Here is a 23,822-nt window from a genome sequence, read left to right as displayed (position 1 = left end):
TGCAGAGGAACAAGTTATAGGTCTCATAAAGATCATTATGGCGCTGTTCAGTCTTGATTCTATCACCAAGGACAAACTTTCCAACCATCTGTGTATCCTCTACAACTTCTTCACTGAAAAGTATCTTTCACATCATATGAGGCCACATGATGTACGCCTGCTTTATTTAAACAGCAAGAAACACTTCACTAAAGGCCATACTGCATGTCACAATGGGAAGAGGAAGTGAGCACCGTCCTTTCAGGTCAGCGATCGCTTTCCCCTCGTTTCCTGCTCACTGTCTGTGCTATTACACAGTCAGCAAGTGAGAAGGAGCAGGGAGGGGCACGGGGAGCTGTGGGAGGGGCTGTCCAGACAATCGTTAGATCGTCAGGGTGGCCCAGTCTAATGCCGCCACTCCTATTGTGTGGAGAAACAGGCAGCAGAGCATAATTATGCATGCCAGCTGATTATTGCCTTTAAACATGTCCTATTACACAAAAACGATTATCGGATGTAAGGGCCTTAACACATTGATTGTCTTTTGACCAAAGCCGCTGTCTTGTCTATATTTTGTGGCAGGGTACAGAAGAAGGATGCCAGCCCTTTCTTCCGGGTGCCTTGCTTAGTCTGGCCTCTCCCCTCTGACCTGTCTGGCATGGGTGACCCCGCCAGGAGTGAAACACCCACCAGCTTAGCTCAGTGGATCACCAAGGTACGCAAGCTCCCTCACCACGTCAAGGTGAAGGCATCAAGAGGGAGCCCCTCCACCCTAACCCGATTACCTATTCCAACCCTTAATTTACCTTTTCTTCGTAAAAACCCACCTAGGCCAAGCCCCCCCCCCAGCCTCCTAACACAGACCCTTCTGGTGCCCTTTCCAGCCCATTGCTGACCAGGCTCCCTAATTGGTAACCTTCCATCTGCCCCTCACAGCCCAGGTCCACGCCAGCCCTCTAACGTTGACCTGCCTAGCCCAGGCCTGCCCCAGCCACTTAAAGTGGAACTACCCAACGTGTTAACCAGAGAGACGCCCCCCAGCCATCCAACACCCTTCCCAGCCCTCTAATGCAGACCAAACCAATGCCATTCTTAGCCCTACCTGCCCAAGTCCACTAACGCAGACCCTCCTATTGCCTTTCCCAGACGCCAAGTTTGCCTAAAAACCCTTTGAGATAGAGGCCATTCTCCCCCCCCCCCCCTCCCCAATAGAATATATAACTCAAAGGAAAGGGGCAGTCGAGCCGAAGCTGCAGACAGTTGTCTCCATCCTGTATTTTTATCCAAAAGTCATACTAAGTAATGCCTTTTTTATGGAATAGCACATTTATGTTTGATAATAGGTCACATTGAAAAATTTAACACCAAAACTTATCAGAATATATACAGTTTGCCCGTGGGGTGCAAAGGTACAGAGTCCACTCCAGGTCTAGGTTCAGGGAAATCACCATCCCTCTAGGCCTTCTAGTAGTGGAGTCAGAACTGCCTCAGCATCACAGTGGAGCCCATTCTAATGGAGACAATGTCCTCCACCCGTTTACAGAACATCGAGGGGCCACTCAAAGGAAAGGGGCAGTCGAGCCGAAGCTGCAGACGGTTGTCTCCATCCTGTATTTTTATCCAAAAGTCATACTATATCATGCTCTTTTTTATGGAATAGCACATTTATGTTTGATAATAGTTTAACAACAATCTTGAAACACGTAACACCAAAACTTATCAGAATATATACAGTTTGCCCATGGGGTGCTGAGGCACATAGTCCACTCCGGGTCTAGGTTCATGGAAATAACAATCCCTCTAGGCCTTCTAGTAGTGGAATCCAAACTGCCTTGGCATCACAGGGGTGCCCATTCTAATGGAGATAATGTCCTCCGCCTATTTCCAGAACACTGAGGGGCCACTCAAAGGATAGGGGCAGTTGAGCCGAAGCTGCAGACGGTTGCCTACATCCTGTATTTCCTTGCGTATTTGCAATTTTTTTTCACCCGTTTTGCCAAAAACTGGTGCAATCTATTTTGATCCATCTTTCCATTGACTTCTAGGATGAAAACGCATCAATTTTTTTATAACGTACACAAAAACGTAGCTGACCTTATTTTTGTGCACGTGAAAAAAATTTTATGCGTTTTGATACGTTTAATTTATAATGGAAGTCAATTGAAAGACGGATCAAAACGGATGCACAAAAAAAAAACTGTTGAAAAAACACAGTGTGAACTCAGTCTAACTATGCGGTTTCTATTAAAGCTATATTAAAAAAAAAAAAAACATTTCAAATCAATGTACAATATAAAAATATAAAAAATATTGTAAATATGATAAATTACAAAATAAAACTATTTTTATAAATAATATTATAGGTGATCTCCTTCCTTTGTTTTTGAAAAGTCCAACTTTCATTATATACAAATATATGTGCAGTCACATGATCAGTATAGAAACGATACAACTCACGGCCACCATTGCTAATGACATCCCAGATCCATCATGGAGATCTTCTTGCTTCATCTGCAATGTCCAATGCCGAACAGATTGAGTATAATGGGGGAGATTTATAAAACTCTCCTTGTTGCCCATAGTAACCGATCACCCCCCAGCTTTCATTATTGGAGAGCTCAGTACAAGTGCTGGGATTGGTTGCTATGGGCAACAAGGAGAGGTTTGCTTGTAAACAGTTTTATAAATGTATATTTATTAGTAGAAGCCGCTGAGGAGACATATTGTGCTGTGATGTGGAGGAGTCTAGTAATGGATGGAGGATGTGCAGGTCTCTATATAAAATAAATAAATGGCGGCCATATAACACTACAGGCTATTGGCTGCTGTGTCTTAGAGATGACAGTTTTTTCCTTACAGGTGTCCATGGCCGCCATCACTAATGTCAGCTATGTCTTGTACAGATCAGCCTTATAAATGTCAGCTAGTAACATGGCCCCCTAACATGACCAATGTCCCCCCATGATCAGTGTCCCTCTCAGGCGTCTGTGACAGGAGAAATGGGCCGAGTTGCCCCTCAGACACCACAAGACGCCATAGGACTTGTGTACATCTCTAATGACCATGGCAGTTGGTCGATGTCCTCAGCAGTCTGTGACTGCACAGTGACTTTTTTTTCACTGAAATAACTTTATTAACAACTAATCTATACATACAATGTACTGTGCAACAGCATCAGCTAAGAAGTAGTATATAATAAATTATTACAAATAAATAGCATGACACTACAACACAGGCATCTCTACACTATACATCATACCGTGTTATATAGTTACCAAGATTCACAATTTTTCCAGGGACACTGTGGCTTTGACAACTAAGGGTGGGACTTATTGTGATGTGTGTAGGGGATGTGGCTTGTCACCATGAGTGTTTTTTATTTCCAGAATTTTCCTTATAAATCACCTTTATTTTACAGACCGTTCAGTTAGGACAATACAGTGGGAGCAGGTTTGTACAGTATGACAGCTATTAATTATCCCTGTGCGTTCTGCTTCACTGTGCTCAGATAGCTTTCCCACGTGTAATACCTGTAATGCTAACATGCATTGGAATGGAAATCAAGGGCCTGATACTGAGGTCTGTTATATGCTGGGGATGTGATTTTAGGGTTTGTATTATGCAGGGGGCCTGATACCAGGGTCTATAGTATGCTGGGGCCTGATAATGAGGTCTGTATTATGCAGGCAGCCTGATACCAGGTTCTATATTATGCTGGGGCCTGATAATGAGGTCTGTATTATGCAGGGAGCCTAATACCAAGGTCTATATTATGCTGGGGCCTGATAATGAGGTCTGTATTATGCAGGGAGCCTGATACCAAGGTCTATATTATGCTGGGGCCTGATAATGAGGTCTGTATTATGCGGGGAGCCTCATACCAGGGTCTATATTATGCTGGGGCCTGATAATGAGGTCTGTATTATGCAGGCAGCCTGATACCAGGTTCTATATTATGCTGGGGCCTGATAATGAGGTCTGTATTATGCAGGCAGCCTGATACCAGGGTCTATATTATGCTGGGGCCTGATAATGAGGTCTGTATTATGCAGGCAGCCTGATACCAGGTTCTATATTATGCTGGGGCCTGATAATGAGGTCTGTATTATGCAGGGAGCCTAATACCAAGGTCTATATTATGCTGGGGCCTGATAATGAGGTCTGTATTATGCAGGGAGCCTGATACCAGGGTCTATATTATGCTGGGGCCTGATAATGAGGTCTGTATTATGCAGGGAGCCTGATACCAGGGTCTATATTATGCTGGGGCCTGATAATGAGGTCTGTATTATGCAGGGAGCCTGATACCAGGGTCTATATTATGCTGGGGCCTGATAATGAGGTCTGTATTATGCAGGGAGCCTGATACCAGGGTCTATATTATGCTGGGGCCTGATAATGAGGTCTGTGTTATGCAGGGAGCCTGATACCAGGGTCTATATTATGCTGGGGCCTGATAATGAGGTCTGTATTATGCAGGGAGCCTGATACCAGGGTCTATATTATGCTGGGGCCTGATAATGAGGTCTGTATTATGCAGAGGGCCTGATACCAGGGTGTATATTATGCTGGGGCCTGATAATGAGGTCTGTATTATGCAGGGAGCCTGATACCAGGGTCTTTATTATGCTGGGGCCTGATAATGAGGTCTGTATTATGCAGGGAGCCTGATACCAGGGTCTTTATTATGCTGGGGCCTGATAATGAGGTCTGTATTATGCAGAGGGCCTGATACCAGGGTCTTATTATGGGGTCTGTGTTCTGCTAGGGCCCTGCTTCTGAGGTCTGTATTATGGGGGAGGCCTGATCCTGTGATCTGTGTTATGCAGGGGCCTGATACCAGGATCTTATTATCTTATTATGTGGTCTGTGTTTTACAGGTGGCCTGATACTGAGGTCTGTATTTTGCCGGGGGGGGGGGGGGGGGGGGGTGGGTTGATTATTGGGTCTATAAAATATTGTGAGCTTGATATTGGGGACCAAATTCTGGGGTCTCAGCTATGCAGGTCTAGTGTGGAATAAAATCCTGTACAACCCCTGTACAATGCTGGAAACAAGGAGGGATTGTATTTTTATCTACAATAATTATATTTAGATAGATTGATGAAGACGCTGCTCGTTAGCAACCAATCAATATGCAGCTTTCTTTTTTATTTTGTTCCACAGAAATGAGAGCTGTGATTGGCTGCTATGGGCACCATGGAGAGTTTTGCTTGTAAACAGTGATGAAACCCCCTTCCCTCTGTGACGTTGCTCCTTTGATCCTAATGGAGCTGCGTCACAAGGGGAGATTGTCACACTGGGGGCCGGCAGATTCATTCATGTAAAAAAAAAAATTAAAGCGATGTACCTTAGGCTAGGTTCACACTGCGTTTTCAGCATCCGTTTAACGAATCCGTTTTTTTTAACGTCCAGAAAAATAGGGTCAGCAACGTTTTTTGGTCCGTTTTGGTCCGCCAAAAAAAACGGATCCGTTTTTTTTTATAATGGAAGTCAATGGAAAAACGGATGCACACAAATGAATCCGTTTTTTGCAATCCGTTTTTCATGCGTTTTTTGCAAAAAAACGGTGCGTTAAACGGATGCTGAAAACGCAGTGTGAACCTAGCCTTATGGTACATTTACTTTAAAAATTGTGTAAATAAACACCAAAAAATACTGTAAAAAACATTAAACATGTTTAACATAAAGGGGACAGCAATGAACCTTTGTGCTCTCCAATGCCAGGACTGAATTTTAGTCCCAGTCTAGCGCTGCACTACAGTATTCTGTAAACCAGCAGTTGCTACCACTTCTCAGATTAATTTTTAAACTTTTTTCATTTGCAATTGTTTAATGCCACCAATATTAGAAACAAGCCATGAATCTGGGGAACTTTAAAGGGGAACTTTCAGCATGTCCTTACTGCACAGGAGGTGCAAAGGAGGAAGGTTTGTGTGTCTTACCTTCCTTCTCCGTGCCGTTCTTGTGCAGTTAACTGTGTGCTCCACGGTCCAGTGAGAAGGAGCACCGGGGCACCCGTTAGGAGCACTTCCCACCCCCATAGCGCCGATCCGACCCCGGACTCCCGCCCCTTTATAATCATAATAAATGGAGCGGGCTGGATCGGCAACTTTGTAGCTTCTTCGTAATGCTGGGAGGGCTTATCTGAGGTCAAGTTGCTGATAAACTCACTGTGATTTTCCCTCCTGGCATTACAAAGTTACAGAGTTGCAGACTTGTTTACATCAGCCATCTTGGAAGGGAGGGGGTAGGAGGAGGAGATGGAGAGAAAAGCTCACACACAGATTTTTGTGTCTTCAGCAGAAAGCAACAGCTCAGAACTGGGGTAAGAAGACTATATAGATAATAACAAGTATGGATGGAATTGTTATTCTCACCATGGTCAGCAACATATGAAAAGTTATGTCTGATTGGAATTCCCCTGTAAAAGGGGTCTTCCTATGAGTCAAAGTTGGTACCAAAAATGTTAAAATCAGGTGTGTATGAATAGAAGAAACATGATATTATTTATTTATTTATTTATCTATCTAGGTAAAATGATCTACATCGCTGTACTGTTCTTCTTCGTGCATCTAATCACATCATGGTTTCTCCTATGAACTGTGACATTGCTGTTGCCATGCAACAGTGCATACACTTTCTCACAGTCCCCTTTGCTTGCATACACAGTGGAGGTTAATGAGCAATCAGGCAATCCCACCTGCAGTCAGAAGAGGGCAGCACAGGAGGTGAAAAAAAATCCCATCCTGGGACTGTCAACAGAGAAACAAAGCCTGGCCTTTCCAGGGCTGGCAATCTATTTCTCTTTGTGGTAAAACCTATATAATGTAAAAAAAAAAAAAAATAAAAATCTAAACTAGTGTTGGCATACAGCAGATTTATAGCTTGCTAAGCTTTGTTATTACACAAGGTGAATATCAGATGGACAGACAGATATGACCCTGATTGGGTCATTTTGGCCCATCAAAAGATCATTAGTTTTCAGATGCAGATGGCTGATGGCAGCAAAGGGACGAACAAACAATCAAGCAATCGTTTGTAGAGCCCTGACCATATAATTACCAAGCTGTGTAATAAGTCCTTTAAATCACTGATATAGAAGTTCAGCTCTTAATTACTTAGCAGCCAGGACCATGTCATACAGTCCTTAGGCATTGTTTATGGATAGCTGAACCTGGACAATTTCGGTGCAGTTAAGATCTTTCACCGCTTCAAAGCAAAATCTCAGCTTAGCTCAGCTCATCACAAATCTCAAAATATCAATTTTGGGCAGAAAATACGTTTTTGTTATTTTTTTTTTATTTCAGACTGGGTTGGCACACAATATTTTGGTACCGTAATTATTATTTTTGTTATTATTATTTATGCGTGTGTGTATGTGTGTATACAGTGGGGAAAAAAGTATTTAGTCAGTCACCAATAGTGCAAGTTCTCCCACTTAAGATGAGAGGCGTCTGTAATTTACATCATAGGTAGACCTCAACTATGAGAGACAAAATGAGAAAACAAATCCCGAAAATCACAGACCTGTAACTTCTTCTTGATGGTGCGTTCACACCTACAGGATCTGCAGCTGATTTTCTGCAGCAGATTTCATTTAAATAACTGAACACAGCATCAAATCTGCTGCAGATCTGCTGCAGATCCTGTAGGTGTGAACGCACCCTTAAGAGTCTCCTCTTTCCTCCACTCATTACCTTTAGTAATGGCACCTGTTTAAACAGTTTAAAAAGACACCTGTGCACACCCTCAGTCAGACTCCAAACTCCACTATGGTAAAGACCAAAGAGCTGTCAAAGGACACCAGAAACAAAATTGTAGCCCTGCACCAGGCTGGGAAGACTAAATCTGCAATAGGCAACCAGCTTGGAGTGAAGAAATCAACTGTGGGAGCAATAATTAGAAAATGGAAGACATACAACACCACTGATAATCTCCCTCGATCTGGGGCTCCACGCAAAATCTCCCCCCGTGGGGTCAAAATGATCACAAGAATGGTGAGCAAAAATCCCAGAACCACACGGGGGGAACTAGTGAATGAACTGCAGAGAGCTGGGACCAATGTAACAAAGTCTACCATCAGTAACACACTATGCCGCCAGGGACTCAGATCCTGCAGTGCCAGACGTGTCCCACTGCTTAAAGGGAACCAATCACGCCGAAATTGCCCCCATTGATAAGAAAACGTGCTGGTACATCAGCCAGCACGCTTCCCAAACATCCCCCTGTCCCCTCCGTCCCCTCCTTTATTACCCCGTAATCTTACTTTTGTGATGTCCCGCTCCGTATGCTAATCAGCCCCAAGTAGTCAAGGTGGGCTGAACTAGTCAAGGTGGGCTGAACTAGTCACGGTCCCGGGCGCTGTAATCACGCCCAGAGGGGCGTGATTCAAAGACCTGCGCTCCGCCGACGTCATCTCTGGCCCACGTTCACGTCGGCGGCGCGCCGCGTCTTTCGCATGCCGCGCATGCGCAGTACAGCGGGAGAAGATGCTGGAGTACTGCGCGTGCGCGGCGTGTGAAAGACGTCGTCGCGCCGCCGTCTTGGAGCGCAAGCGTCGCCGACGTCTTCCGCACGCCGCGCACGCACAGTACGTCAGCGTCTTCTCCCGCCGTACTGCGCATGCGCGGCATGCGAAAGACGCGGCGCGCCGCCGACGTGATCGCGGGCCAGAGATGACGTCGGCGGAGCGCAGGTCTTTGAATCACGCCCCTCTGGGCGTGATTACAGCGCCCGGGACCGTGACTAGTTCAGCCCACCTTGACTACTTGGGGTGATTAGCATACAGCGCGGGACATCACAAAAGTAAGATTACGGGGTAATAAAGGAGGGGACAGAGGGGACAGGGGGATGTTTGGGAAGCGTGCTGGCTGATGTACCAGCACGTTTCCTTATCAATGGGGGCAATTTCGGCGTGATTGGTTCCCTTTAAGCCAGTACATGTTCGGGCCCGTCTGAAGTTTGCTGGAGAGCATTTGGATGATCCAGAAGAGTATTGGGAGAATGTCCTATGGTCTGATGAAACCAAAGTGGAACTGTTTGGTAGAAACACAACTTGTCGTGTTTGGAGGAAAAAGAATACTGAGTTGCATCCATCAAACACCATACCTACTGTAAAGCATGGGGGTGGAAACATCATGCTTTGGGGCTGTTTCTCTGCAAAGGGGCCAGGACGACTGATCCGGGTACATGAAAGAATGAATGGGGCCATGTATCGTGAGATTTTGAGTGCAAACCTCCTTCCATCAGCAAGGGCATTGAAGATGAAACATGGCTTCGTCTTTCAACATGACAATGATCCAAAGCACACCGCTAGGGCAACGAAGGAGTGGCTTCGTAAGAAGCATTTCAAGGTCCTGGAGTGGCCTAGCCAGTCTCCAGATCTCAACCCTATAGAAAACCTTTGGAGGGAGTTGAAAGTCCGTGTTGCCAAGCGACAGCCCCAAAACATGACTGCTCTAGAGGAGATCTGCATGGAGAAATGGGCCAACATACCAACAACAGTGTGTGCCAACCTTGTGAAAACTTACAGAAAACGTTCGACCTCTGTCATTGCCAACAAAGGATATATAACAAAGTATTGAGGTGAAATTTTGTTACTGACCAAATACTTATTTTCCACGATAATTTGCAAATAAATTCTTACAAAATCAGACAATGTGATTTTCTGGATTTGTTTTCTCATTTTGTCTCCCATAGTTGAGGTCTAGATATGGTGTCAATTACAGGCCTCTCTCATCTTTTTAAGTGGTGGAACTTGCACTATTGGTGCCTGACTAAATACTTTTTTAGTAGATAGATAGATAGATAGATAGATAGATAGGACTGACTCATTTTTACTTACATAACACTTGGGTAACAATCGTTGACAATGTTGATTATGACTAATGTTGTATGTTATAGATAAATGATTCTGAAAAGAAACAATAGTTTGGATTGAATGAGATATGCTTCCTGTAGTGTGTAAACATGACAAGCAGCTTTCATTTTGAACAAATATTTTTATTGCCATCATCCAGTTATAATTAGATTGGAAATATTGTACAACGCATGATGGATATGAGGTAATTCAGTGAAACTGCATCCTGGAATCAGGCGGGCTGGCAGAAAACATTTTTAATAACACTGAAGCAGAAACTAATTTGTTTGTGTTTCCCCAATAAATCACTAAGGCTGAATGTTTCATTTAACCATGTTAGACTGCTGAGCGTTAGAAAGAATCGGGAGACTGATTTCCCATTGCTGTCCGGTACAGGTAAACAAATATCTTTACATTCAGTCCTGTAGCTGCTTTAAAATCATCTCATTGAGAAAAGATCTAGAAAATGAAATGTTGTAATCTATTAATGTGTGTGCAAGTATTACATCTTTACCAATGTCATCTGTCTGGGCCTAAGGGGCCACTCACTTCCTCATTTCATCAATCATTTTGAACATTGTATTCCAAGATATATACTAAGGTACAGATTCCTTACTTAAGCCCTTTTACACAGCCCAATTTTCGGGTGAATAAGCATTTTATAGGATCACTAATAATCGGCCTGTATAAGCCAGCGATCAACAGATAAACAGGAAAATCAAATGTTGTGTAGCCATTTAAATAATCTTTATCAGCTACATATTGCCCTGTGTAAATGGGGATGTGTGACCGACAATTATGAAAGCAACTCTGTACCCACAATCTGACCCCCCAAACTGTTTGTACCTTCAGATAGCTGCTTTTAATCCAAGATCTGTCCTGTGGTCCTTTCGGCAGGGGATGCAGTTCTTGTCCTAAAAAAAACTTTTAAACTTGAAGCCTGTGCCAAATGGGAGTTTCTGTACCCTAACTTTGCACCACCCCTCCATCCCTCCTCCCCAACCTCTTCATCATTAGGAATGCCACTGAAACATTTTCTCCATGCTGAACATTGCACAGGTCCTTAACGATCCAGCCATGTGCCGGGCTGCCACAGGTGGGGAATAGGAGGCAATCTGCCTGGAGCATTCCTAATGATGAAGAGGGTGGGGAGGAGGGACGGAGGGGTGGTGCAAAGTTAGGGCACAGATACTTCCTTTTGACACGGGGTTTCAAGTTTAAAAGTATTTATTAAGGACAATAACTGCATCACCTGCCGAACGGCCCCCAGGACAGATCTTGGTTTAAAAGCAGCTATCTGAAGGTACAAGTGGTTTGGGGGATCAGATTGTGGGTACAGAGTCGCTTGAAAATAAAATAATAATAATAATAATAATAATAATAATAATAATAATAATAATAATACTATAAATAATAAAATATTGTTTGTGTGGTCAGCGTACAATTGATTGAACCATGCAACAAAAAATGCTTTTATTATCCCATGCAAAGTATCAAAAAGGCTTTGCCGACCCCCTGAAGTGCCAAGGGCTGTATTGCCACCTCCCATCTCATCCCTGCTTGATTGACACGCAGGACTTGGCCTCCAGCTGACTGACAATAAAGCAGAGATAGAGTTGGGAAGGAGAATGAAAAAGTACTCCAGCCTTCAGCACTTCACTTTTTGCACTGGAGAATAAAAGCATTTCTCTATGTTTTCGAAGCACAGACGAATATATAAAAAGTACCATGTGGTTTCTTGACTTAACAACTACCCAGCAATGTCAGCAGTTTGCAGCCGACAGATTCAATATACTTTTATTAAATGAATTTGTAGTTCTACCCCATATAAAATGCACCATAACCATTTTTTCAAATGTGCTTTAGTAATGATGATGCTAAATTATTAGCTAAAATAAAGTGTTAAACTATGTTCCCTTTTTGAGTTTTGGGACCACAATTACTATTTGCATTGACAGTAACACATAAGTAATACAGTAATACCCCTCCCCCCCCCCCACACACACACGCACACATATAAATAGTCCTTTTTATACTGTGTACATAAATTCTACTGATATAATGTACGCAATTAGCGCACCTATACCATGTACAAAAATAGCACTTTGGGACCAACCACTGATTACTTAGTTTGCCCCCGTGCAGGTATCCGCAATTCAATCATAAGATTACAGTAAAATTTATTATAAGCCTGAGGAAGACACCAGTTCAGTGTGGAAACGTGTCGCTCAGAATTTTACTGTTAATCTTGTGATCGAGTTGCGGATACCTACGCCGAGGCAAACTAAGTGATCAGTGTTGGTCCTAAAGTGCTACTTAGGAATTACCACATTGTGACGGATGGTGGATTATTTGTATCACAAGCTGGGCTGCGGTGTGGTTCTTTAATCTGCCTACAGTGGACTTGTACTGATTTTAAAAGTAAGAATGTAATGTCATTGTAAAAGACAGTACTTATCTTGGTAGTGTATCATTAGTTCAGCAAGTCCTTTAATCTACCTTTCCATTTTCTTTGTTGGGTCTTTTGAATCCACAGCATGCCTTTACATTTCCTTATGTGCATAATAAATCCTTACTGGAAATAGAATTTCCTGCATGGGAATCAGTTGATGTTTCATGGTGTTCTAAAGACGTACTATTTTCTACTATTTACAGTATATTTGGTATACATTCAGTATACTTCTGACAGGTGGAGAGAAAAACATGGATATTTTGTTTACAATGACAACTGTCAAGCAGTGGTATATAACAGTTCTTAAAGTTCATGTGTTGAATGCATGACGATCTGAGGACCAAGGATGCTAGATCACAGCATTTCCACAACAGGGGGTCTTGAGGGGTGTTCAACTGTTAAATCTCTGATCACAGAGTTGGGGGACTCAGGGCTCATTTGTCTTTCAAGTCTGATTCTACAGACGGGCTTCTGATGCACAACCTGCTAAAAGAGTATGCATTTTTTTTTTTTTTTTTTTTTTAGCAACCCTGACTTGATATTTGAATTTTTTTCGGGTGCTAGAATACCCCTTTAAGGGATCTTCTGCTAAAGTATTAGTGCAAGCTTGGATTGTGAATCTATCAGTAATAAAACCGCAGTTTGATTTAGTTGCACATGTGGTGAGTCAGCGATGCCACAGCCTAAACTGAAGAATTTACATTGCATGTCGTGGGAAGGTTCAGCTGAACGCCTCTTTGACACTCGTCAGCATACTAAAATGACATCTTTAAAATGTCAGATCATAGAGGGCTACAATAAATGTAATAGGTGTGTCTTAGCAATAATACTTACCTAACCTCATCAACTTTAACAACTGCTGGCAGATTTACTTCAAGCCTTGATGAGGTTTTTCTTTTGGTCTTTTGAATTCTTAAGTTTATATATTATGTTTTTCTTGTCTTGCCAAGGTTTCACTGGGAAATCACTGAAAAGATTTGAGAGTCTAGATGGACTGACCCATCAACAGCTAGTTACCAGAGTGGAATGGTTTGTGGCAGAAATGAGAAACAATGACATGTTACCAAAAGATGAATCCATTAATTGCAAGAGCATTGCACTTCAGGATCCAGAGCATGTATGTAAATATAACTGAATTTACTATTAATAGGTAAGGTCATGTAAGATGCACTATGCTACTCCATGCTTTACTTTAACAGACCTTCTGTGGGCTGTGGTCATAGTACTGGAGGATCTTCCAATGGGCTTAGGACCTGACTTTGACATCATTCACTTGCTACAAGAGTCTATTTCTTGAAGTGTACCTATTATTTCATCACACGTCTGACATGTCATAAAGAATTTTTAATCCATGGGGATTAAGGTGCTGAGAGAACCAATGATCACTAAAATGAAGTGGCAGAAGAGCTCAGCTGCATATTCTATGCCCCTTCAGTAAACTGAAGAAAGCCATATACAGATATATGCCATGTTCCCACTATGTAAGTGCCGTAGTAGTCGCAGCTGTTGTTGCCAATTTGCAACAACGGCCGTGATTACTATGGAACTCATGTAGTGCTGCAGCTGAAGGGAATCCCGGCCCAAGTGTATACACATAGTTGCAGCTGAGAATTCCGGAGAATCATGGCCAGAGTGTATACACATAGTGCAGCGGTGAATTCTGAATTCAGCGGCAGTGAAGATAATCAGGGCAGTACTGCAGTACTGGTCGGGATGATCTTCTCTGACACCGGCCGTTCCGTGTCTTACACCATGTGAACATGGCCTTACACTGCAAGTCTATAAGAGTGTATACCGCTTTCTTCAGCTTATCTCAAGTCTTCAGACCCCCTTATATCTTCAAAAACCTTTTTGTTGTTCATCCCCTTCCAGGGAAGAGTCACTGGAGAACCACCTAGATAAGACATCAACCTTACTGTATCAAGAGCCAGGCCTATAAGAGATCACAAAGTTGAGTCGATTAACCCCTTCCCGTTAGTAATACCTATATATAAATTCAGACTGCACATATCCCATGCAGTAGGAATGTACATATATATATATATATATATATATATAGCCTCTGTCACTGAGTGAGCAGAACCCCCTAAGCCATGCTGTGGGGGTCCCGATGGCTTGTGCCGATGGGCGGGGGTAAGTCATTTACCTCCGTCCTGTCAAATCGGTGATTTATGAATAGAGTCTGCTCTCAGGCAGGCTCTATACATAGATCACCAAAACACTGACCTATGATGTGCTATGGCATAGCATAGATCATTACATTCAATCTATTAATTGCATGTTTTACAGTGAAAAAAAGTGTAATTAAAAAAAAAAGTTTTTTTAAGTATTTAAAAAAAACCTTATAACCTCCCCTCCCAATAAAAGTTTAAAATATCCCCTTGCCCATTATATAAATAAAAATATAAAAAATAAATAAATAAACATATTACATATCGTAGTGTGCGGAATTGTCTGATCTATTAAAATACAACATTAATTATTGTTGCTGCACGGTGAATGGCATAAATGGAAAAAAAAACCACACACACCAGAACTGCTGATTTTAATAAATTATATAACAGAAAAAAATTAATAAATAGCGATCAAAATGTTTCTGTTACACCAATATGACATTAATAAAAACTAGAGATCATGGCGCAAAAAATTACACCCCAACCAGCCCTGTAGGTGGAAAAGTAAAAGCGCTATGACTCTTTGAAGACGGGGAGGAACATTGCATTAATTTGACCCGGACATCCGTGCATCAAGGGCTCTGTCTTGAAGGGGGTAAGAAACAAACTCCATCAAGCTTGACAAGAAGAGCTCTGTGTTTCCTATGATAATTCTTTTCTCAAGAGTTCATAAAAATAAACATGGGTGTAGCAAATCTTTCTCTCCTATATTGGGGCTTTTAGGGCATGTTTTCAGGCAGGAAAAAACTTCCTGTTCCTAAGTAGACCAAACGTATCGGAAAAACAGACAATATGCAATGTCTGACTTTGCAATGCAATGTAAGCACAGATGTTAATAAGCAAATAGTCCATACTAGTTGTATAAACCGCCATACTCTCAATTCCCTGGTAGATTCCATAGACTTGATTTTACTGACAGATACTATAAAAAATGCTGGAATAAGATAGCCTAGAGGAAATTGATAAAATGCTATTAGATGAACAGCTAAAGGTCCCTTTACACACACAGAGATTTACCTGGCAGATTTTTGCAGCCAAAGCCAGGAACAGACTATAAACAGAGAACAGGCTATAAAGGAAAGACTGAGATTTCTGTTATTAAATCCATTCCTTGGCTGCTAAAATCTGCCAGATATCTGTCATATAATCTGTGTGTGTAAAGGGACCCTAAAAGGCAAATGACGCTCTTATTTTTTTAATTTTGTATTTATTAATCTTTTTCTTGTAGTGGACTAGTGCTAAAGAGAAGCACACATGCTTTACAGTGAAACAGCAGCCACTAGTGGCCAACTTTAAGAATACTGTAATTACATAACCCCGACTCACTGTTACAGCAGTACGGTGTTATTAGAATAAGAAAGCTTCATTTCCATTTGTTTGGAGTGATTGCCTATATATCCGTCATATTGTACACTTCTTATATACCTGTAGAACTTTACATTTTAATAAAAACACAGTTATACATAATACAACTCATTACATAATACATCACATAATAATACCATACATACAGTCAGTGACCCAAGACTATTCAACTGCAAATTTGTATAATAGTTAAGAAAGTCATTAAATTTGAGGAATCGCCCCTTGTGACTTTACAACTTTACTACATGCTTTCATTATGTTTACATTGCAATAGAAAATGGAATCATATAGTGTAACCGGTTGCTTTTGATAATAGTCGGAGAAGGCTATAACCACACAGATTAATAGAAAAATAAGGTATTTAATACAAAGAACAATACTTAGCTGTAGTTACAGATGGTACAGATGCATAGTTGTTTCATCCACAATGAAATGGGGAGCCCCTTTTGTATATTATGGTCTAATATACACCCATTTCCCTCGATGACCACCAGGGTGCTGGGCACCTTCCATCCATGGTCCCAGCTGAGGCTGGCTCAAAGCTACATACCCCCGACCTTTATAGTAAGTTTGGGTGGGGGTGATGTGCTTGTATGTCTATGTAGACCACTGATGACCATGAATGGAAGTTATCTGATGTTTCTCCGGCATTGTACATATTTACCAAGCACAATGGGGACCCAGTCTTACAATTACAGCTATAAGGTTCTTTCAGCCATACAACAATAGCAACAAACAACTGTATCCTCCAATGTTTACACTATTGTGAAGGTATATGGCTGGACAGTTGACATAGGTGTGACAGTATACATACATACACACACACACACACACACAACTACAATGACTTCTACACACATAGCCATACGAATATATATATATATATATATATATATATATACACACACAAGACATTAAAATAATACATTCCTTCTCATTACATCAATAAGACACTTTAATTTTCTGAAATGACCCCATCCGGTTACACTTCACCCCTTGTCTTATTGATGTGATGTAAGGAAGTTACAAAACATTATTAGTGACGCCATTTACACATTCTTCTGATATCATCCTCATTTAACCATGTGATTGCTCACTTCCTATTTTCTCTTACATTGGTCGGTTGCTACAAACAGAAACTGGTGCGGTCACAGCTAAGGCTTAAAACCAAAAAAGAAAAATCAAATGTCCAGTGATACAAAATACAATATCCATTCTGGTGGGAATTTTCTTTCTTCTGATCTTCTTAGACCCCAATCTCAGGTGCAGGGAAGCAAGGGGATTATTGTGCCCTCGCCACAGGGGCCTATTGCTCAGGTAACGTCACTACTTCCATGGTTGGCCAAAGGACAGACCCTCAGTAGGCATCTGCCCCCACTCTTTACATGTTGAGAAGTCTGTCTCATTCACCCCTCCCCCTATGTATCTCTGGTGATGGATCAGGGGGTTGCAGGTATGGCTGGAGGTGCAGACTGTAGAGCCCCTTTAGCAGTGTTGTTCCAGGTACATGGTCTTCCTTCACTCGTGCATCATCTTGGCACCTTGGAGACACTGTAGATCTCTGGATGTCAGCTCTTCAGGCTCTCTGCACTTGCTGAGTTTTAAGAGGGGTCAATATCCAAATAGGAATGAATCAACAAATCCACAGCAGATAGGAAACATGGTGGCTTTAGACTCAGTCACATGAGAACAGAAGGTCATTTGCGAAGTCTCTGTAAACTCTGTATAAAGTCCTGTGCATTTTCATGGTGGTCACTCATTCCTTCATCAAATGGAGAACTTAAAAATATAAAAATCCAAATGTCTTTCTTAGGGAAAAAAAAAACAACACATCAAATCTCTGCCCAGGAAAGTGTTTCTGTTGATAGCAAGGACATGTAACAATGGCTATCTACCTAATCCCATTACCAACATGTTTATCGTCAAACAACATTCTTACATTTCAAGCATACAAACTAAACATATAGTATATGACTTCAGTCTATTGGATGAATAAACAAATCAAGAGTATACACACATATCCTTTAATATGCATCCCATGTAAAGCAAACCCATCATCCTGTATTGGAGATATATATATACACATACATATATAGCTATATCCAATGCAGGCATTTTCTCACTAATGGTTACCCATACATATTTGCATTTTCCCAACACAATTCACCCACCCTTATTGTTTTGTTTGTAAACAATCTTGAACGTTCTGAACTCATTCAGTTTATTACTTCAATATTGATTAATTTTTATCCCAAAACCAATTCCAGTGAAATATATTCAATTCAGCATTCAGATACACCACTTATATAGCACCAAGTAGGCATCTGAAGACAATTCAGACTTCTCAATCTTATTTCCCTCTCAGGGTTTCAAGTGACAATGAGGTCTTTAGGAGGGACAAAGGGCTGGTATTTCCAAACATAAGGAGCTGTCACTCTCCCTTTCTTATCCCACCTTTCTCCTCCCACCTTTCTATGTCATTTGTCACCACCCCCTTAGTCCAGGGCTTTGTACTGTCATACTTCAGGTCAGTCGTCTGCAACCTTGGGACCATAAAAGCCTACTAACCTTCTTGTGGTATCACAAGACAGACAAAACATATAACAATACAGACATGTACAAACATAAAACACACATGGGCCCATTCATTCATAACATATAATTCACACAAAAGAAATGTTAAAAATAAAACAAAACAAGGAGCTCCTTTAAAATAAAAAAAAATGTAAAAAGCTTCATGAAATGCCTACAAAATTGTGGTTAACCATATCAAAAAATGTCTCTTTCATGTGCAAATCCTAAAATATAAATGGACAATTAATGGCATTTTCACACAGTTGAAGTTCTCGGTGTCCATCCTTCCTGCCAAACTGTGAAAAAACAAAACTTTTCATTAGGGCAAAACTTTCCTACAGCTGTGGAAATAAACAAAACTCATGGTTATTTTTCCAATCTTATAAGGTGTAATCAATATCACCACGTGGATTTTTCTCTTTCTATACCCCAATTTACATTTACCAATTTAAATGGATCCATTATATTACAAGTTATACACATACTATATACTGTATAGCAATACTCCTTCAAGAACCTGCAAATAAAACACAGACATATTAGTTATATCATAGATTACATAATCCCATGAAGTCATCAGATGCCATCAGATTATCGTCTATCTGACTGGTCCACAAACAGAAAATACAAACACTAAAACAATGGACAGAGTACAACACTTTGCACAGAGATTACGTTTATAGCTCTCAGACACAAAATCTTCAAATGACAAACAGAGAGTCCTCAACTAATCTTTCCAGAGAAGTCACAAAAAGAAAACCTTCCTGCCGCAGCAGAGCTACATATTGTCATTTATCAATTACTATGAGATTAAACCTCCTGTGAGCTCCAGACCTTCTATTGTTCTCTTACTGACAAGCTGCTTCTCACTCTGCTCTCCCAGGTACAGAGAGAAACTTTTCTGCAGTGTAAAAACACATACAACGTCATTATAAAAACATATACAAGCCTTCATTTATGGCTGGAAGTTACACTTTTCACTATCACACTGTTACCTTCTACACATTAATCGTTCCAATACCGGTAATACAATAACATCCATTCTTACCGGCCAATAACACACAACTTCTACTCATCCTCTTTGCAAACACATTACTACAGGTTTCACATCTCTCAAACACTTAACTCATGAGTTACTTCAAACCTATAAACCAACACACTGCGACCACTCATTGGCCAAAACCTGGTGAGGAGCTGCTCCCCCCCTACAATCTCCACATCCATGAAGCCCACTTGCTTCACTTCTTTTTCTTGTATGTCTCTCTCAATTCGCGCCAGCAGACAGATCCATCCCACATCTGCTGCGGTCTTCCGCCATTCAAGAGACATAACAAGGCACCACCAGCCGACTGGGGTCTGTCCGCTGTCATGGTGTCACCACCTCGAGTGCTGGGTGCACAGGGTCGCGAACTACACACCCACCAGGGGACTGGACTCGCTTTGTCATCTACCCCACAACTACACATCTCAGCTAACACATACATTATATTCTATTAAACAGTTATAGCAATTCTATGACTATTATCCCACTTCTGACACCATTATGTAACCGGTTGCTTTTGATAATAGTCGGAGAAGGCTATAACCACACAGATTAATAGAAAAATAAGGTATTTAATACAAAGAACAATACTTAGCTGTAGTTACAGATGGTAAAGATGCATAGTTGTTTCATCCACAATGAAATGGGGAGCCCCTTTTGTATATTATGGTCTAATATACACCCATTTCCCTCGATGACCACCAGGGTGCTGGGCACCTTCCATCCATGGTCCCAGCTGAGGCTGGCTCAAAGCTACATACCCCCGACCTTTATAGTAAGTTTGGGTGGGGGTGATGTGCTTGTATGTCTATGTAGACCACTGATGACCATGAATGGAAGTTATCTGATGTTTCTCCGGCATTGTACATATTTACCAAGCACAATGGGGACCCAGTCTTACAATTACAGCTATAAGGTTCTTTCAGCCATACAACAATAGCAACAAACAACTGTATCCTCCAATGTTTACACTATTGTGAAGGTATATGGCTGGACAGTTGACATAGGTGTGACAGTATACATACATACACACACACACACACACAACTACAATGACTTCTACACACATAGCCATACGAATATATATATATATATATATATATATATATATATATATATATATACACACACACAAGACATTAAAATAATACATTCCTTCTCATTACATCAATAAGACACTTTAATTTTCTGAAATGACCCCATCCGGTTACATATAGTTTATAGGCCTTTTACAAATTTCCATAAGAAATCTGCTTTGTTTGTCACCAAGGGAACATAGTGAAATCTGTGATCAAAATCATTTAGCACTCAATACCTCCAACCTAAATTATCTTTCTGGCAAGAAGTCCCATGAGCCCTGTAAATTGAAGTCACCCAACAGCATAGATTTCATAAGATGTGGTGTGTCTCATTAATCTCCCCTAACTCTGTTGGCCTCATTATCAAATTTATATTAAACAACACCTTTTAGAGATTTACTGGTGTGAGGGTTTGCTGGTTTACAGGTTTCACAATTTATTTAAAGTTGAAGAATATTAACAAACTTAAAGATGCAGAAACAATTCTTCTAATTTATTTCATATACCTAGGCCTTGTGGCTGTACAGTGATGCTAACTCATAATACCATACATAGGCTTCATACAGTATAGCATAAACTACAATTAACACTTAGGGTATTTAACATCTTTCAAAGAAAAAAACAGCAACAGCCACTTAGTTTCATGGCGCTAATCTTGTATATGTGCAGTAACAAGGCAATGCAGTCTGACATTTCAAAGTTGGTGTGTATGTACTGTATATAAGTATACTTACTTTGCAGCACTTTTTCCACACCTGCCTGAAACTTTTGCACTATATTATTGATTGATTTGTTCTGAAATACCAATATGCCACAGATACTGAATATGTTGTGGAAAATGATACTGCACGATCTCCGCTTCACTTGGGAACGATCAGATCAACTGATGCACCCTGATGACAGAGTTGTTTGTTCTGTTCCTTTTAAGGTAAGTATTGCTTTATTTCCTCATCTTAAACCTCACAATTCAATAGGAAACATGAATGCAGATATCCGTAGAGGGTTATTCTCATCCCAACATTTATTGCATATCCACAGTGCTACCCTGTATACACAACTTCTGTTTAGTGTAGTCAGTGCGTGACTTTGTGTTGCGTGTAAATGTGTGAACCAGCCTCCTCGATTATTTTCAGTTCCCTGCAGCCAGAGGGGCATCTATCTCAGAGAAAGGAGCCGCGTCTATCAGAAATGTATGGCATATCCTGTGTAAATACCATAAATTACAAGGTGGAAGTACCCTTTAAAACTGTCTAATACCTAATATTCAATGTTAAATTGGACATTCTAAGAGTGTTACAAAGGTAACAGGGTGACTCCTGATTTATGCCAAATTTGGCATCTTTATACCACCAAAGTCCTCCTTTTGACTGGTAATTAATTGGCTTTCACTTTCCTTTATGCAACTATTCTGAGTCAAACTATGCAATCTCAAGCACATGATTTTCTATTAAGCTACATCTATTTATCACAATGACACATCCAAGTGTCTAAAACACATAATTGTGGTGCAAGTCATGCATGCCAATATGCTTAGCACAACTTAAGCCAGAATTCTGGTGCTTTTGGAGTAGTAAACCTAACCCTTTGGTCTTACTAGAAAACTAGAAAAAGCTAATTCTCAATAGCTGGCATACTTTATATTTCAATTTCTATTATAAATGTTATTAAAGTTATTTAATCAGATTTTCTTTGTCTGATCACACTATGTCCTACGATTCACACCTTAGAATATAATTAGGCCAGTTATTGTTTCCCCTAGGGTGGATTCACACATACCGTATAGCAGAGCATTTCACCCAAGTTTTTCAGTGAAATCCGCTACAATACTAATTTCTATTAAAGTCTATGGCACTCCATTCTTTTATTGGTTTTTCATTCTGCTGCGAGAATGTATTGTGCCATAGACTTATAAAGGTTAACTGCTTAGCTCCCTACACCATACTTTCCTGTCCACATTCCACCCGCGCACTCCTGCATGCTTCTCTGAGTCCCTGCGCAGTGATGGCCCGCTCAGCCAATCACTGGCAGCAGACAGGTAAGCATGGTGTCAAGAGCTAAGTAGTTAACTTTTACAAGTCTACAACATGATATTCTCGCAGCTGCTATGGGAATGAAGTGCCATAGACTTTAATAGGAATAAGTATTGCAGCGGATTTCACTGAGAGTAACTGGCAGCATGAAATCCACTGTACATACATAATCCTGATACATGTGAATCCACCCTTAGGCCATGTTCAAACAATGTAAGTTCCGCGGTAATCAGAGCCGTTATTGCAACGGCCGGAATTAGTACGGAACTTACGTTGTGATGAAGGCTGAGGGAATCCCGGCCGGAGTGTACACACATAGGGGGAGATTTATGAAAGGGTGTAAATATACACCTGGTGTAAACTGCCCACAGCAACCAATCACAGCTCAGCTTTCAGCTCTGGTAGAATAAAGAGGAGCTATGATTGGTTGTTGTGGGCAGCTTTCATAAATGATTGGTTGTTGTGGGCAGCTTTCATAAATCTCCCCCATAGTATACACTCTGGCCGGGATCTCCAGCAGCACCACGAGAATCTCACATGTTAGTTTTCTGCAGCTGCTATGCAATGAATACCGTCCACAGAAAACCCTGTCAGTGCACACTATGAAGCGTGCGGATCCGGCCGCACGCTTCATTGTGTGCACTGGAGAATTCTGATGCGGGCATGCACGGATGCGCCCACATCAGAACTCAGCGGCGCTAAAGATCATCTAGCCGGTACTGCAGTACCGGCCGGGATGATTTTTTCTGAGACCGGCCTATCGGTGATCGGGCCAGGTCAAGGTCTTATACAGTGTGTTAACATAGCCAAAGGGTAGCTTCACACACAACATATCGCAGTGAATTTTCTGCTGCGGATACGCAGCAGATTTGATGTAAATAACTGAACACAGCATCAAATCTGCACCATCAAATCTGCAGCAGATCTGCTGCTGATCTGCTGTGCATCGGTCGTTTGTGTTAGCACCCTTAGGGCACAAAAACACACACACCGCATCGTAGCGTATTTTCTGCTGCGATACGCAGCAGATACGCAGCAGATTAGATCTAAATAACTGAACACAGCATCAAATCTGCAACATCAAATCTGCTGCAGATCTGCTGCGTATCTGCTGGGTATACGGTGTGTGTGTGTACCCATAGGGTGCGTTCACAGCTACAGGATCTGCAGCAGATTTAATGGCGCAAATTTGAAGTTGCAGATTTAAGGCAAATCCAATCTTAACCATGAAATCTGCTGCGAATCTGCTGCAGATACAAATCTTA

The 23,822-nt window shown here is 41.4% G+C and overlaps 1 protein-coding gene across 5 annotated transcripts in view; it reads left to right on the top strand.

Annotated features, from left to right (window-relative positions):
- The first annotated feature begins 2,476 nt into the window (after positions 1 to 2,476).
- LOC138774771 (uncharacterized) overlaps positions 2,477 to 23,822 on the top strand; it is a 90,434-nt gene continuing 69,088 nt past the window's right edge. For 3 of the 5 annotated variants that reach the window (XM_069955701.1, XM_069955693.1, XM_069955707.1), the window contains exons 1-3: positions 2,690 to 2,749; positions 13,244 to 13,410; positions 21,345 to 21,455. In XM_069955701.1, coding sequence (XP_069811802.1) covers positions 2,713 to 2,749; positions 13,244 to 13,410; positions 21,345 to 21,455 — 315 coding nt within the window. In that variant the 5' untranslated portion in view covers positions 2,690 to 2,712. Of the gene's footprint in view, positions 2,519 to 2,689; positions 2,750 to 13,243; positions 13,411 to 21,344; positions 21,456 to 23,822 lie in introns of those variants that run through there. The other 2 variants (XM_069955695.1, XM_069955711.1) reach the window with 2 other exon arrangements.

The sequence above is a fragment of the Dendropsophus ebraccatus genome, chromosome 1 (assembly GCF_027789765.1).
Source record: "Dendropsophus ebraccatus isolate aDenEbr1 chromosome 1, aDenEbr1.pat, whole genome shotgun sequence".
Lineage (NCBI taxonomy): Eukaryota > Metazoa > Chordata > Amphibia > Anura > Hylidae > Dendropsophus > Dendropsophus ebraccatus.
Note: the sequence above shows the minus strand (reverse complement) of the source record. Positions and strands in the feature narration are given on the sequence as shown.